General features: G+C 37.0%; 1 protein-coding gene and 1 long non-coding RNA gene across 5 annotated transcripts; both read left to right on the top strand.

Moving 5' to 3' along the window:
• The first annotated feature begins 5061 nt into the window (after positions 1–5061).
• Positions 5062–10625, top strand: LOC131239371 (uncharacterized). Of its 3 annotated transcripts, XR_009168148.1 has the most exons (7): positions 5062–5189; positions 6772–7026; positions 7413–7526; positions 8347–8831; positions 9458–9548; positions 10206–10297; positions 10382–10625. It is a non-coding gene; the product is annotated as an uncharacterized LOC131239371 (long non-coding RNA). The 3 variants fall into 3 exon arrangements; XR_009168147.1 differs by lacking the exon at positions 8347–8831 and having other exon boundaries at positions 5068–5189; positions 10172–10297; XR_009168146.1 differs by lacking the exon at positions 8347–8831 and having other exon boundaries at positions 5070–5189.
• A 3246-nt stretch (positions 10626–13871) lies between these two features.
• On the top strand, positions 13872–16940 carry LOC131239369 (protein CYSTEINE-RICH TRANSMEMBRANE MODULE 13-like). Of its 2 annotated transcripts, none has more exons than XM_058237049.1 (3): positions 13872–13989; positions 14102–14249; positions 16439–16940. In XM_058237049.1, exons 1-3 carry the CDS (start codon positions 13896–13898, stop codon positions 16494–16496), a joined length of 300 nt encoding a protein of 99 aa, XP_058093032.1. In that variant the 5' UTR covers positions 13872–13895; the 3' UTR covers positions 16497–16940. The 2 variants fall into 2 exon arrangements, with proteins under 2 accessions (XP_058093032.1, XP_058093031.1); XM_058237048.1 differs by having other exon boundaries at positions 13876–13989; positions 14099–14249.

The raw sequence follows: 16940 nt of genomic DNA, 5'->3' as shown, positions 1-16940 counted from the left end.
GTACTTTCACCTTCAAATTTGATCTTTTGTGACCGCTCTGCATTTCTGCTTGGAGTTGTGTTGATTCAGTGGCTGGGCATCACTGGTCATATTTTCTATTTAATTAATTTATTTAGAGTGCATTTGGGTGCACTACATATCATAAAATTTCATGATTAATTACTGAAATTTGATTCAATCTCACGATATTTTATGAAATTCGGTGCAACCAAACCCACCCCTACCCTAGATAAGATATTATTATCATCTTGAGCTCTCTTGGTCATACCCATTCTTGTATTATCATTCATTGTCTTGCCGCTCATCCATTTCAACACTCTTATTTTAATTCTATAAGCATTTTACTCTTTAACGATTAGACTTACAACCATTTTATAAATTTGTCTTTCTGTTTGATTAGTATATGCATTTATTAAAAATGAGAAATGATTAGTATTGTTTGATTATAACAATTTATAGTGCTCCTAATTGTACTTGGACAACCTAGTCGAATAATCCACTGTGTTCATATGTTTCATGGGTTAACATACAAAAATGAAACAATCCTAATTGGATGAGATAAAACTAAGGAGAAGAGAGAGAGAGAGAGAGAGAGAGAGAGAGAGAGAGAGAGAGAGAGAGTTGGGAAAAAGCTTGCTAATTGTTATTATTTTAATCCATATATAAAAGATTACACATGAAAGGGCTATCACCCAAAGATAGAAACAATGGTTGTATTGATTGGAGAATCCTTGATTGTAGTCCTTGATTATAGTGGGGAGAGTTAGACCTTGATTGGAGAATCCTTGATTGTAGTATTGAAGATATACTTTAATACTCCCCCTCAAGCCAGTTGGAAGATATCGAGGATACCGAGCTTGGATAGCGCAAACTGAAACTGAATGGTGCCAACTGCTTTGGTGAGAATATACGCATGCTGTTCAGTCGTAAGAACAAACACCATACAAATCTTCCTAGAAAGTAGCTTCTCACGAAGAAAATGACAATCAACTTCAATATATTTTGTGCGATCATAGTGTACTGGATTATGAGTAATGTTAATCGCCGCTTTATTATCATAGTACAGAGTTGTTGGAGTTGGAACATCAACTCCTAATTCCTGCAACAGTTTCTGTAGCCAGATCATCTCGTAAATACCATGTGCCATGGCACGGAACTCGACCTCGGCACTAGAGCAAGCAACCACACTCTACTTTTTGCTTCTCCAAGAAATAAGATTACCACCCAACATAGTGCAATATCCTGATGTAGAACGTCTATCGGTAACTGATCTGGCCCAGTCAGCATCCGTCCAACTTTCAATCCGATTGTGACCATATTTACGAAAGATTAGACCCTTTCCAGGACAACCCTTTAAATAACAAAGAATACGAAAGGCCGCCTAAAGATGAATTGAGCGAGGAGCATGCAAAAAACGACTGATAACTCTTACAACATAAGCAATATTAGGTCTAGTAAGGGAGAGATAAATTAGCTTCCCAACTAGACGCTGATACTGTGAGACATTTACAAAGGGCTCTCCTTCTACATCACCCAACTTATGGTTTTGCTCAATAGGTGTATCAGCTGGACGATATCCCAATTTGTCACACTCTTGTAAAAGATCCAAGAAATATTTACATTACGAGATAAAAATACCTAACTTTGATCTTACAACTTCAATGTCAAGAAAATACTTCAGAGGGCCAAGGTCCTTAATCTCGAAGCGATGTCGAAGATGAGACTTTAACTCCTGAATGGTGATTGGATTATTTCCGGTGATAACTATATCATCGACATAGACAATAAGAGCAGTAAAACTATCACTAATACGTCTAATAAAAAGAATATAATCTGCCGCACTTTGTCGATATCTAAAACCAATAACCACCCCACTGAATCGATCAAACCAAGCCTAAGGAGATTAGTAAAGTCCATATAGGGATTTCTTTAAGAAACAGACTTGCCTTTTATGGCCAGAAAACGAGATACCAAGTGGAGGAGTCATATACACTTCTTTTTGAAGATCCCCGTGTGAAGTTCTCAATCACTATTTGTAGCCAAGGAGAGTAAGACACGAATGGAATTCATCTTTGTAACAGGAGCAAAGGTCTTATAATAATCAATCTCATAGGTTTGTGCGTAGCCCTTTGCAAGAAGCCGTGCTTTGTACCAATCCACGGTACCATCTGAATTATGCTTAACTGTAAACACCTAACAGCACCCAACTGCCTTCTTCCCTCTGGATAATGACACGAGTTCCCAAGTATCATTGTGAGTCAAAACTTTCATTTTTTCCTCCATTGCAGCTTTCCACTTAAGATACATTACTTCACGGATAGTAGAGGGAATCATGACAGAAGAGATAGAAGCTAAGAACGCACGATAAGATGGTGACATAACATGATATGTGACATAATCAGATAAATGATATTTAGTAGAAATTTATCTTTTACCCTTTCATAAAGCAATAAGAATCTTAAGGTCGGAAGCAAGAGGAGGAACATTAGAAAATTCTAGCTCACCAGGTGGGAAAGGCATGCACTGATCTGATACAGGAGAAACGTTGCAGTGTTGTGAAGTAGGACTTCCTTTCAAAAACTCTAAGTCCTTATATGGTCTTGCATGTACAACTAAGTCACCAGTAGTATATTCATGATGTATAACCGACATAGGTGACATGGAAGACTTTAAAGAGGATACAGGCAGATCTGGGATGATAATAGGAAGAGGGACCTGTGATGGTTGGACATCAAGGTCACAACAAGTGGCATACCACTCCCCTTGCAAAGAAACTGGACTTGAATAGTATGACTGATTTTCAAAAAAGGAAACATCTTTAGAAACAAACCTCCTTCGAATGGGTGAATGATAGCATTTGTATCCTTTTTGTGTGTTAGAGTAACCCAAAAATATACATTTTAGAGATTTTAGGTCAAGTTTGGAACGTTCCTAACTAAAATCTTACACAAAACAAACACAATCAAAAATCTTGGGTGGAAGAATAAATTCAATGTCACGAGAATGAAGATAAAAAATAAGGAGTTTGAAAATTCAGCACACTAAAAGGTGTACGGTTAATAATGTAGCAAGCTGTCAAGACAGCTTTAGACTAAAAAAATTTGAGAACGTTCATCGCAATCGAGATAGAACAAGCCAAATCAAGGATATGCCTATTCTTCCGTTCTGAACGATCATTTTGTTGTGGAGTTCTAACACAGGATATTTGATGCTCAATACCATGATCTTCACATAACTTTTGGATTCCAGAATTCGCATATTCAGTTCCATTATCAGAACGAAACACACGAATCTTTGTATCAAATTGAGTCTGAACCATGGTAATAATTTTTTTAAAGATGTAATAAACTTCATCTTTACGTTTTATAAGAAAGAGTCAGGTACAATGACTGAAATCACAATAAATAACACAAAGTATATAAAACCCAAAAAAAACGGTATAGGAGCGGGTCCCCAAACATCAGAATGAACAAGTGAAAAAGGAGAACTACTAACTATATTAGAACTCAAAGGATAAGTAGTTCTACAGTGTTTGGACAATTGACAAATTTCACATTGAAAGTTAGAAACTGATTGACTAGAAAATAAAGCTGGAAGTAAATGTTTTATAAATGAAAAGGAAATGTGACCTAGTTGGTTATGCCATAACATAATCTGATGTTTATTTGCTACTACGAGCTAACTCTGCAATGCACATGGTTGAAGCACACTTGGAGTTTACGGATCATCGAGGATGTACAAACCATTAGTTTCACGTCCACTGCCAATCATTTTCTTCGTTTTACCAGATCTTGAAAAAGACAATAAGATGGAAAAAATGTAATACTACAATTCAACGACCGTATAATGCTGCTGATAGATAAAAGATTGGTAGTGAGTTGAGGAACATGCAACACATCAGAGAGTGGTAGAGGGAGGGTAGCATTTATGAGTCTTTTCCCTACAACAGAAGAAAGAGATCCATTCGCTAACCGAACTTTATCTCTACCGAAAAAAGGAGAATATGTACGAAAAAGAGAAGGCATACCACTCATATTATCAGATACTCCTGAATCGATGATCTAGGATGGGGAAAGAACAATGGAGACAGTGTTCGCTGAAGCAAATATTCCTGACTATGCAAAAGTGGAGGTAGCTATCTTTTCATCAAACTGTGCCATTAGGACCCGGAATCGATCCAGATCTTCTCGAGATATAGTCACACGATCAGATGGTGCAGCAAGAGGGGCATGATTTTGAATCGGAATCTCAACAGTAGAGGCAGTCTAAGCGGACGGTGAGGATGCACTCCGATTCGCTTATGGCAAAGTAGGCCCTTTCTGTGGAAACCCATTAAGAAAATAGCAAAATTGTTTGGTATGTCCATATTTCTTGTAATGGTTACAAAAATGCTGGGAGTCACTACCAAAAAAATGAACAAAGGCTACGGTCCATGCTAGCTTTTGGCTACGGATATAAACCGTAGCTATATTACTACGGCTTAAAACTGTAGCTAAAAATAATAAAACCGTAGCTAAAAGCTGTTTCCACCACTAGTAGCTCCACCATGTGGTAGCCCCATAAGAGACTCTACGAGGCCCATTAAAATGTGTGTGCTCCATCTAATACATCTATCCATTTTTAAAAATCATTTTAGGCAAGGGCCTAAAAAAGGAAGTAGATTGAAGGCTCAAGTGGACCACACAGTAGGAAACAATGGAGATTAAATTCGTACCATTGATCGATGGTGTGGCTTACTTGGACCTTTGATTTGCCTATTTCTTGGGGTCATTCTCTATAAAATAATTACAAAATTAATTGACGGAATGGATATAGCAAATACATCATGATGGGCCCCACAAAGCAGTTGATAGGACCGTCTGTCCCCTACTCGTTAGAAGCGTGCGAATGCTGTGGTGAAGTGAGGAATGGTACAAAGGCTACGGTCAAAAGGCTAAAAATGCAAAAATACTCAGCCCGCGTGTCCATTTCTCTCATTCCCTCTCTCACAAACTGAAATTTTCATCTCCCTCCCACTCGTGAGATAAAAAACCTAAACCATCCCCTCTCTCTCGATCTCCCGCGCGTCCCTTTCTCTCTCTCGATCTCTCAAACCATCTCTCACGAACCCATCTTCTCTCCCCAGCCACCCCCTGTCTCTCAATCTCATGAAGACTCCCCTCTCACGACATAATCTGCGTCTATTTTAGGTACGGAAGACCAATTATCTTCTTTTTTCTCTTTTGAATATTCAGATTTCTCTCTCTCTCTCTCTCTTTCTCTCTCTCTCTCTCTCTCCCCCTCTTTTTAATGGAATTAGATTGGGGGTTTAAGGGGGTATTGATTAGATTGATTGGGGGTTTGAGGGGGTGCAGAGATTCGGGTATACTTTGACTTATGTTTTTTATTTTTGTTCTTTATAGTTTGGATTGGAAAAATAATGACCTGTTTTTCAATCCTTGTATGTAACTATTAGTTTCTGTCTGTTTGTGCATTCATCTCTTGGGAAAACAAATCTTAAGTATATATAATGAAAAGGGTGTTTAATCACATGGTCGAGAGTGGGTTCGAACCGGATCAGTATTTGAGGAACAAAATGTTGTTGATGCATGTGAAGTGTGGGATGATGATTGATGCCCACCGGCTATTTGATAAAATGCCTGAAAGGAACTTGCTGTCTTGGAACACCATTATAGGAGGGCTGGTTGACTGAGATGATTTTTTTAAAGGTTATACTCGCTCTCTCAGATGATTTTGTTTTTAAATTTTAGTAGATTCATCGATTCATAGGTATGATTTCTTTGAACCGATAATCAGCAATTCTTGAGGTCTGCTAGCTTCGGTGATTTTTCTACTCGAAATTTTCAGTGAATAGTTTTAGTAATTTCACAACCTTGAATACCGAATGGTTGAGCTATCCATCTGGTGGGCCCCACTATGGAATCTCCTTTGTCTGAAAATCAGGTTTTTCCATCTATCAGGTGGATGAAAGTAAACTAAAGAAACAGGCTAAAGTAGTCTTGAACAAGTTTCTTATTCACGGTTGATTTGTTCCATTTGATCTGGCCCTCTGGATGATTAGGCCAGATTATCTTTTTGTCAAAGCATCCACACGGTGGAGTCCAGTTGATGGATATTTTATATGTTCTGCAATCTTGCCACATGGCACATTTGACAGTGTGGATCATGTTCAGGCTATTCATTGTGTAGAATTAACAAATCACTTCAATGTGATTTAGAGTATTTTGAGTTGATTCTGATGGTGTAGAAGTTGTAATTTGTTGATAGTTGCATAAAAGGATTCATAGAAGTGGTAACTTGTTAATTCGAACATCCTCTCTTAACATATTAACTGAACTAATTTGATGCCGGTAAAAGTGCTAGCATATTCACCTGTTACCTGTAGCCGCATGTAGGCACAGAAAACAAAGATTGCCAGGTGGGCATCAGCTCTATCACTTTTGTAAGGTGTTAAGGTTATTTGTTCCAATGCAAACTAGTAAATATGCAAAATTTCACTTGTCATTTTTTTTTTTTTACAGATGCCAAACTGCTTTATGAATTGTCAATTACATTATTTACTAATCACTAGAATGCATGATTTTCATTTATTTTGGTAATGGTTAAGTGAGATAAAATTCCTATTCCTAATCACACTCTTGGATAAATTCTAGTATGAAAATCATAATATAAACATGATTTTCTCTTTTCATTCCATGTTATTTCCTCTCTCTCTCTCTCTCTCTCTCTCTCTCTCTCTCTCTTTGTTTTTTTTTCTTTTTCTCTTTGCAGCATGTTATGTCAGAACCCTTTGAGCCATCACCTTTCATGCCTCCTGTTACCAAGGGGTTTGATAACGACTTTGATACAACGACTAGCAAGCAACAAAGAAGCCAAGTTGCTGCCTTAGTTAGATCATCAACTAGTGAAAAAGAGGCTGGTTCGAAGGAGAGCAACCTGGTGAAGATTAGATAAAAGTTGTGGTATGTTGCTTCCATTCTTTACTACCAGCCACTCACCATCTGAGACGTTTGTCCGCTAAGCATGGTAAATGTTTTGATCCAGAAAACTTGGTGGTGCTCATATGCTACCTACTTGCTAAATTTTTATTAGGATCCATTGTATTGACACTTAACATCATAGTTTCATACAAGAAAGCAGTCTTGATTTTGAATTAACTCTTGAAATCATGGATTTTTTTCTTTCTACATCATAGCTTTTATCTGCACTGCATCCATCACAAACTGTAATGCCAACTCATTGGTGGTTTTTTTATGTTTTGAATATTTGAGAGTGCGTGCCAAATTTATTGAAATTGTCATTTGTGATCAAAAACTGATTTGTTGTGCATGCAACTGTTCCGCTGATGCAATCTGAAGTAGTTGCTGCTCCTGCTTATTCAGAATCCCAATGATTTCTACATGTTGTTCCAGTTTGCATGCCAGGTTCGAAAAAGGCCTTTGAACAAGGAGCTGTCTCGAAAAGAAGAGGATATTGTAACCATCTATGATAATGCATACTTAACTGTTCATGAGCCAAAGCTAAAGGTTTGATTGTTTATCTGCTAGCTGCTTCATAATGCTGTGTTGAATTATTTTTGTCTCTCCTTTTTATGGTCTCTGATAAATCCTGTTTGTACTTGCAGTGTTCTACTTAGCATGTTGTATCTATAAAGATGTGCATACTTTTTTTTCTTATGTTTGGAAGTGTAATCAATCCTCACTCTCAACTAGTATTCATGACATATTGCATAGATTTGATATGCTTAAATCTATATATTTACATGTTGACAATAATATTGCTTTCTAGCTTCATCTGTAGAGACTTTATTTATCTATAGAAATATTCCATGCTATGTCTTTTCTTCTCCTGTTTCTAGATATCTTCCTAAGGAACTTAGCAAACCCAAGTTCAATCCCCAATGCTTTATGTGATGTGGTCTATTTGAGCACTTGATGTGCCTCAATTTTCTAGAATCTATAGGTGTAAATGATCTCCTACAACCAGTTGTAGTTTAGCTAATGAAATCCGTCTCTTGTGCCAATGTGGTGTTTGATAAAGGTGCTCAATATTTATGATTTCATTAATCGATGAAGAACAATTTTGATGATAATAAAGAGCATTTTTTTCATCCATGTATGAAGTAAATTTGATGTATAAATTATAGGTTTTTGTTTTTTTTTTTTTTTTTTTTTATGTTTGATTTTTTATTGCATGGAAATTAAGCTGAAAATCTAGAAAGGGTTTGGTTTTTGGGTTGCACCTGTGATATAAATCATTTTTTAATATTATATTATAAGCTTTTAATTTGAATTTAATGCTGAAATCTTGGGTTTGTTCTTTCTTTTGTTTAATTTTGTTTGCCAGGAATTGAAGTTTTAATCCAAGAAAAGGTTTGATTTTTAAATTGAATGTGTTAGAGCTTGTGGTTTAATTATTTATTTTTCTTTCTAAGGTTTGGGTCTAATATTGGAATCAATGTTTTTTTTTTTTTCCAGTTGTTTTATTAAAAATGAGATCGATAAACTATTGCTGGAGTTCAGATCTTTGAGTGCTGGTGGAATTGCAAATGCATCTAATTCTGTGACTAGCAGATCTAAATAGGATGGAGGCCATGTTTTAATAATCTGTTACAAGGCTAGGATGGTGCTGACTACCATATGTACATTTTCAGAGATGAATATGGTGATAATGTCTAGATTATAATTGGAGATGACTTGATACATGCGGATGCACGTTGTTGTGTCGGAAGGTCGAAGTGGCTTGCCTATGCTATCTTTGACTTTGTGAGTTGAAGAGATCTATTGTTTCTAGCAGCAAGGCAGAAATTTTGGGATGCAAATCACAGTTTGGTATAATCCTCTGTTTTTATGCTGGGGCCCTGATAAATATGCCTGCTTTATAGGTGATCTATGAGATGGAGATTGGTGGCTTTCCAAATAAATTGTTAGGCTAGTGCTACTGATTGGCAGGGATTGGCTAGCACTCAATTTATCATGAAACTTACTCTCTTTCTTGTTTACAATTTTTGTACTACTAATTACTTACCTTTCTTGATATAATTCCAAATGATAACTATTACAAGTTAGCATAGAGTAGTACAATTTTTTCTCTTTGAAATGAACAGCAGAAAAAAAAAAAAAGTTTCACTTGTTTAGTAACTGTCCAACATGGAATGGTGATATTTTTAGAGAAAAAAAAAAGAGGAAAGAAAAAACAGTTTCTCTCTTTCCTTCTAGTATATCATCATAGGATTACCAAAAACATAAATGGCCACTCTACTTATTTTGGAATTTGGGCAGAGTTTTCATAGGACGAAGTTCATTATCAGGAAAGAGTATTTATGATAGTCCACCTCATACTAGGGAAAATTATTTGAGTTAACCACCAATGTTGTGTCCATGAGAATTTTTTACTGCACCAGTTTTTTATTTTTTTAAACATTTTATTCTGATACGCTTAATTTTGATTGTTTCAGGTTTCCTTTTTGCTTGCATTACTCCTATCCTTATTGCATGGATATATTCAGAGATTCTGGAGCATAATAGATCTTCATCTCCTCCCAAAGTGTAAGTTGTTTAATTGAAATGAAGACTTCATGACTTTTTCAGCTGTACTTCGAGTGATTTGACATTTACCGAAAGAGTTGAGGTATAACTGAAGTGTCATTTTGTCTGTAATGATATGAACCCATTATACATTATGCTTCTATAAGTTATTGGGAGGTATTGAGTCTTTACTTACTAGTAAGAACTGGTGTTCGTGTATCTAAGCATAACATGACTGTCGTGAAGAGTAAACCATCTCATGACTTGAGATTGTAGCTAAAAAACTAGAGACGGGGAACTCTTTTGTTCTCTGCTCTCTGAAAAATGATGGCCTTAAATGAATGATGGGGGAGATTGACTTTAGGTAAAGTAACTCTAAAATTCAAGTGTAGTAACATCCATATGCATCCAAATCAGAGACATCCCACCTTCCACCACAAATTTGAAGATCATTGGAAGGCCAAGCCTTCCTTTTGGATTTTTGTTTTGATTTGATGATACATCTTAAGATGTGTGGCATAATTAGTGATTTAAGGCAGGTTTGTGTCTATCAAAGATGTTGGAGCATTTTTCCATGTTCCAAATTTTTTTCATCAATGCATGTGTGTGTAACTGATAAAATAAACATGCGTGTGTATGTGAAGGTGTTGTTTCTTACTATCTTGTGGTGGATGATAGTGTCCATGGCCAATAGAAGATCATGAGCTCAAGGTGAAGGACTCCAAGACGGTTCTTTTTGGTGAGAAACCAGTTACTATCTTCAGTGTTTGGTATTTGAACTTCACATCTCATGTGTTTCGGGGCATAACTGTTTCATATGACTACATTGTTTGTATGATGAAGTTGATTTTCAGCCATGTGCAGTAAGCTTTCGGATCAAAGCGAAGCTGAGGATAGGGTGTTAGTTGATGGAAAATTAATAACCAGTAGAGGCACATCCATGGAGTTCTCGCTTGCGATTGTCGAGAAGCTATTTGGCTGCGAGAAGGCATTGTATCTTGCTGTCAATGAGAAATTTAAATAGACATATAACTATTATGTTGGTATTGTACTTTTGTAAATGGATTAAAATGAATGAATGAATGAATGATTCAGCCATGAACTATTTATCTATATTAGCTTATATGAGTTGATCTATCAGGGCATGTACTACAATGGTAAGATATACCATTATACATACATACATATATAGTCAGTAGCTACGGCTCTTAACCGTAGCGCTTTATCTAGAAACCGTAGCTGTTGCTAATTTCAGCCTATTGCTACGGTTCTCGTTGTACTTATAGCTACAGATATAATCCGTAGCTATATGTCCTTTAGAACTACGGAAAGTATGGCTACGGATTTAATCCGTAGCTATTATCGCTATGGCTACAGATTAAATCCGTAGCCATAGATTTAAGACCTATGGCTACGGCACCAATGGCTACGGTCATGCTACGGACTTTAACCGTAGCTATATGTCTTTAGCTACGGCTTTTATCCGTAGCGTTTGCCCAATTTTCTGGTAGTGAGTTCTTCTAATTCTTGCTTGAGCGAGAAGGAAACACAGGTGGCGATGATATTGTAGGTGTCACCAATGCTCTCCAACCCTGTCTATTTACAGTCATTGCCGTTTTATCTCCAGGCTGGATCATTTCTTGGCCCATACAGTAATGCCTATTTTTCTCGAAATAAATATAAGCATACACATCTCTTAAAAGTAGAAAATCATATTTTCTGCTCAAAATCTGCACACGAACAGTCTCATATTCCGGGTTCAAACCTGTAAGGAACTGATGTACGCGCTTATCTTCAATAAACTTTGAAAAAATCTCTACATCTTTAGAGCTTTCCCAATCGAAGGTCTGATATTGATCAAGTTCTTCCCATCTTTGTCGAAGAGTATTATAATACTCCGATAGGGTCTTTTCCCCCTACTTGACATCCAACTGATAGATGCGGGAAGCATTTTTCTTCTGAGAATATGTTCGCTACATAAGATCCCAGATCTATTGTGCAATCTGTAAAAACATATATGTATTCCCAATCTCCGGCTTCATAGAATGAAGTAACCAAGACATAATAATTGAATTCTCTGATTCCCATCGTTCAACGGCTGCTAAGTCTGATGTATCTGGTACCTTAACTGCCCTTATAATATATGCTATCTTCCCACGTCTAGAAATATAGAGCTTCGCAGATCTTGCCCATGTCAAATAATTGGTTCCATCGAATTTGATGGTAGTAATCTGGAGAGTCGGACTCTCTTTCTCAATTACAAGGGACTACACAGAAGATAGAGGTGCAGCAACAGTTTTTTCAATGGACGATCCGTCGTCCTCCATGGAAAAAAATCACCAAAAACAAACAAACAACAACTAGATCTTGGCACCGAAGAAAAAAAATCAAATCATATCACCATGCGTTGATTCAAGCCAGATTATCAACCCTGGCAAAGAAATAAAAAAATGAAAAAAAATACTAACCTTGCTTTGATATCAAGATAAAACTAAGGAAGAGAGAGAGAGAGAGAGAAGGGGGGGGGCAGAAAGTTGGGACAATTATTATTTTAATTCGTATATAAAAGATTACACATGAAAGGGCTATCACTCAAAAATAGAAACAATGGTTGTATTGATTGGAGAATCATTGATTGTATATCCTTGATTGTAGTGGGGAGAGCTAGACCTTGATTGGAGAATCCTTGATTGTAGTATTGAAGATACACTTTAATAGGATAATTTCTTATTTATTTATTTATTTAAATATAAAGTGGGCATAGATACATTCTTAGCATATCAAAAGAAGCCTGAGTGAAAGCATACATCACTCAAGAGCATCTGGTTCAAAGAAATTCATTCTTAGGAGAAATTGTTGTTTAAAGTATAGATCATATATCACTCATAACTTGGGATCTGGGTGGTCACATAATGCATGACTTTTCAATCTTTATGTAACAGTGCCTTCCGGGACAACCCAACTATCATAGTGGGTTGACAACAATTGATTTGCAAAAAAGGTATTACTTGTGATTTGAAATTGTGATTTTAGGAAAATTTTATTATTTTTATCTTCTTTTTTTTTTCCTGGAGTTTTAAAATTTTTATCTTTTTTAAAAATTTCTTTTAATAATGTCAGGAATTCTTCGGTAATGTATATTCGAATATTTCTAGTTTTGATAATTATGCATTAAAAAGAGATTTATTTTTTTAAGTAATTTTGAATTAAAGTTTAGTTTTCTTTATTAGTGGTATAATCGAGAAAATCATAAGTAAACTTTTTCAATAAAATACCTCAACTTTCTGTTTTATTTTCTTATGGACTAAAAAATTCACCCCATGGATTCAAAGTTTTGTTTATTTAGGGAAAATGGTAATCTTTCTCTTCACTTTTTCAAACTTTTCCCTTGTCAAATTTTTTATTTATAAAATTTAAATATTAAAAAATAAATAAATATTTGAATATTTTTGACAAATTAAGTTCCTTTTTGTTTGGTTAATCAATTAAAATTTTTTTTTTTTTTGGAGTTTTGTTGAGACAATTTTATTATTAATTTTTCTTTACCAAATCTTAACCGACGGCCCAACTGAGTCTTTTTAACACCACCCCCTTTTTTCTTCTTCGAGTATTAAACTAAGTGAGAATCTTCAAGTTAGTGTAAATTCCGCATAACAGCCTCTAAAATCTGTACTGGACCTAATGGATAGCCCTCATCAGTCTGTTAGAAAGTCCAAGTGTCCTGTTGCAATTAGGTGTACTATAACTTACAATGCTCCCTGAGTGAACTAGATCATTCTCATTTTAAAAGGATCCTCTCAAAAGCTGTTCACCTAAAAAATGAACGGTTCAGATCTCGTCCACAAATTTCTTACGTTCCAATTTACGATAGCGGAAACAAATACACGTCAAGAAGATAAAGACAAGAACATTAGCTTAAAATAGAAAATGTTTCTTTTATATGACACATAACCAAAACTACATGCAAAAGCAACCTGAAAACCGGATGTCTGTCCCCCCTTTCTCAAGTTGTGGCGTCTCAAACAAGTCGCACGTGGCATGCATACAAATATCAATCCAGGCCATCCAAATCATGGGTGGTACAACTGTTTGAAAATGACCTAGAAATGACATCGATCATACATGCTAACCATTCGATAATGTAAATGGTCCAAATCTTTTGAGCAAAATCAGATGGTTCTCGACACCATACTAAAAATGAACGATTCAGATGGTCCAGATTGGGATACCATAACTTAAAGAGGGAGAGTGAAGTGTCACCTTTGGGTAGCAACTATATATATATATATATATATATATATATATATATATATATATATATATATATATATATATATATATATATATATATATATATATATCAACCAGATGAAAGATCTCCCCTATTTGTTTTGGAGTCCCATTAGCAGCATAACAGCAATGAGTTATGACAGAGTTCCAAACGAATCCTATCCTCCACCAGGCAATCTCTCTCTCTCTCTCTCTCTCTCTCTCTCTAGTGTTTTTCCTTCTTGGGTTTTGTTCTTTGATTGTTCTGGCAACATGGGCTGATTTTTTTTTTCTCCAATTAGTAGGGTATGCGCCTCCTTATCCTCCACCACCAGGCTATCCTACACCCCCACCTCCACCTCCTGCCTATCAGGGATATTTCCAAGAAGGCTACCCTCCACAGCCACAATACTCTGAACACACACATGACTCTGGTTCATTTCTGAAAGGATGGTATGTCCTCTCTCTCTCTCTCTCTCTCTCTCTCTCTCTCTCTCTCTCTGATGTGGAACTACAAGGAAAGGGACATTGATTGAACGATCCTAACAATTTGATTGGTCACCAACATATGGACAATCAGAAAGAAAAATGGCCAGTGGTCCAAATATTTCAGACCAACTGATTTGATTGGACCATCTTACATATGATTTTGCCTATTTCTTTTGGACTGCATACCACCCATTTGATGACTACTAATCAGACGTTTGGACCGCCGATCATCACGACTTTCAATCTGTGATTCATTCACAATGGGGGCCGACCATTTGGATGGTATGGGTTTGCTTGCATGATGCACTAATTTGTATATGGGCCCATGGTTCGGTGATCTAGACCACTTGGTCTGATGGGCTCTACAGTGATATTAATCACCAAAGATCACTCAAATCGGAGACTCCTAATCCTTCACTCAGTAGACCACATGTGGAATTTTGAGGAATACAGTAATTATTACAGAAAAAAAGGTGAAAGATTGGATGGCTATGATCTTTCCCTCTCGAAGATTTTTGGGCCATCCATCATCTGAGTGGTGCCACAATATCCACGGTCATGATCAATGGATCATGGGCCACTTGGATGAACTAGGTGCCTCAGAGATTTGTTTATTTTCCCACACTATATTCCTTGTTTAGTAGTTTATGTCCATATCTGGTCCAAATCAATATTCATCGTGACTTATTTGGAAGGCCGTAGATTTTCATTTTATTTTTTATTTTTTTCTTTTGATCAGAAATCCAACGAATGTGCGGGTTAGATGGATCTCATATCAAATGGGACACACGTACAGGATCCAAGCCGTACACCTTTTGATCCCCAGCTGGTTAGGTGTTAGGCCCAAAAATCAGGTGGATTCGCTCATTAGATGAGCAACGCGGTCTGGTCAGTTGGTGAATCAGACTAGATTATTCAGTTGTGAGTCGAACCACCACTAGGCGTGAGTCAGACTGAGTCACCCTCTGTTTTTTTTACCGGCTCATAGTGCCGAACCGGATCGGAGTCGACTGAGTCTGATTTTTTTATTTATTATTATTATTATTTAACACGCACACACATCAACACACACTCACGCATGGGATTTCACCACCTATGGTTACTTGAGCCCTCAACCAAGTGTTGAAACTCATGAGAGTCTACCACTGGAGTAAGAGCAAGGACCCTCAGGAGTTTCAACAACCAGTCAAGGGTTCAAGTATCCATAGGAGGTGAAATCCTACAACGGTGTGAGCGTGTGGGGGTGTGTGTGCACGTGTAAAAAAAAAGAAAAAAAAAGAAAGAAAGAGCAAGGACCTTTAGGAGTTTGTGGTGGTGTGTGTGACTTGACTCAAATGGGTCGCATTCGACTTGGTCTAATTAGGAGTGCACACAGAACTAGTAGAACCAATAAACTGGACTGGAACTGACCAAACCGCCGTTTGTGAAGTGCACCGGTTCCGGTTATGAAAATCAAAGAACTTCGGTTTGATTCTCAATTTAGAGTTTTGTAGAACCCAATCAAACCATGAACTAGACCATAGAACCGAACCTGGAACCAAATACTTTAGTCAATAACTATTAATTTTTTAAAACATAAAAAACTAGGCCATTCATCAAATGGATCACAACACGAATAGAAATCGGCAGAAAAATCACTCCGAGAACACAAAAGGGTCATTAAAAGCAAACCATGACAAGATTACTCTCCTTGAAAAATTTCAGTAGAGGAGCTTGGGCTTATATATATATATATATATATATATATATATATATATATATATATATATATAACCATGCAATTGAGCTGGATTATAACAGGCCCAAAATTGTGGAACTGAACAGGAACGGAAACCGAACTGATTTTTTACCGTCGGGCTCCAATTCGTTCTAGGGTGCAAATGGTCCGGTTCCGGTTCTAGTTTTCCCTCGGTTGGAAATAAGGTTTGGGTCTTTCGAATGGAAAACCAAGGCAGTTTTCGCCGCTCGGGTGGGCCATATTCAATGATCCCACCCATGTGAGCTGCCTGACCAGGGGGCCAGCCTAATTTTTCAAGCCAACCATCTAGACAGATGGGGCCCAGTTGATGCATGGCTCGGATCTCAAGCACCTGCCACATTAGCATATGTGTCAGATGGTGATTTGATGCATATCTTCTTTTCTGTTTTTACAGTTTGGCCGCGCTCTGTTGCTGCTGCGCGTTGGAGGAGTGCTGCAGCTGCTGCTTCTAGCTTGTATTGCCTGCACTTTAGATGTAGAGTAAACTTGCTGATGCGCATGAACCTTGCATGTAGGGCCCATGGTTTCGTGATCCAAACCGTTCATCTGATGGACCTCACTTTGGATGGGTGAAACACCTGAAAACCTCCTGAATTATAAGATCCTTCCGCTTCAACATGCAGCCTCTGTTCGTTGATTGTTGACAATTATTCTGTTTTTCCTGGAGCGGTCTATTTCCAAGCCTCCATATCAAAGGGCTGGAATCTTCTAATCCAGAAATTTTCGAGGAATCCATCCATCCATAATGGCTCCCAACATATCAACGTTTTGGAACACCAAAACCTTGGGCCCCACATGAAACAAGGCCATGCGCGTCATTAAACTACCTGTGTGCTTATGGGCAGGACCCTAATATTTTGCTTTTATAATTATGCCATTACTACACCTCTTTCTTA

Source organism: Magnolia sinica, chromosome 3, assembly GCF_029962835.1.
Source record: "Magnolia sinica isolate HGM2019 chromosome 3, MsV1, whole genome shotgun sequence".
Lineage (NCBI taxonomy): Eukaryota > Viridiplantae > Streptophyta > Magnoliopsida > Magnoliales > Magnoliaceae > Magnolia > Magnolia sinica.
This window is presented reverse-complemented; position numbering and strand designations above follow the sequence as displayed.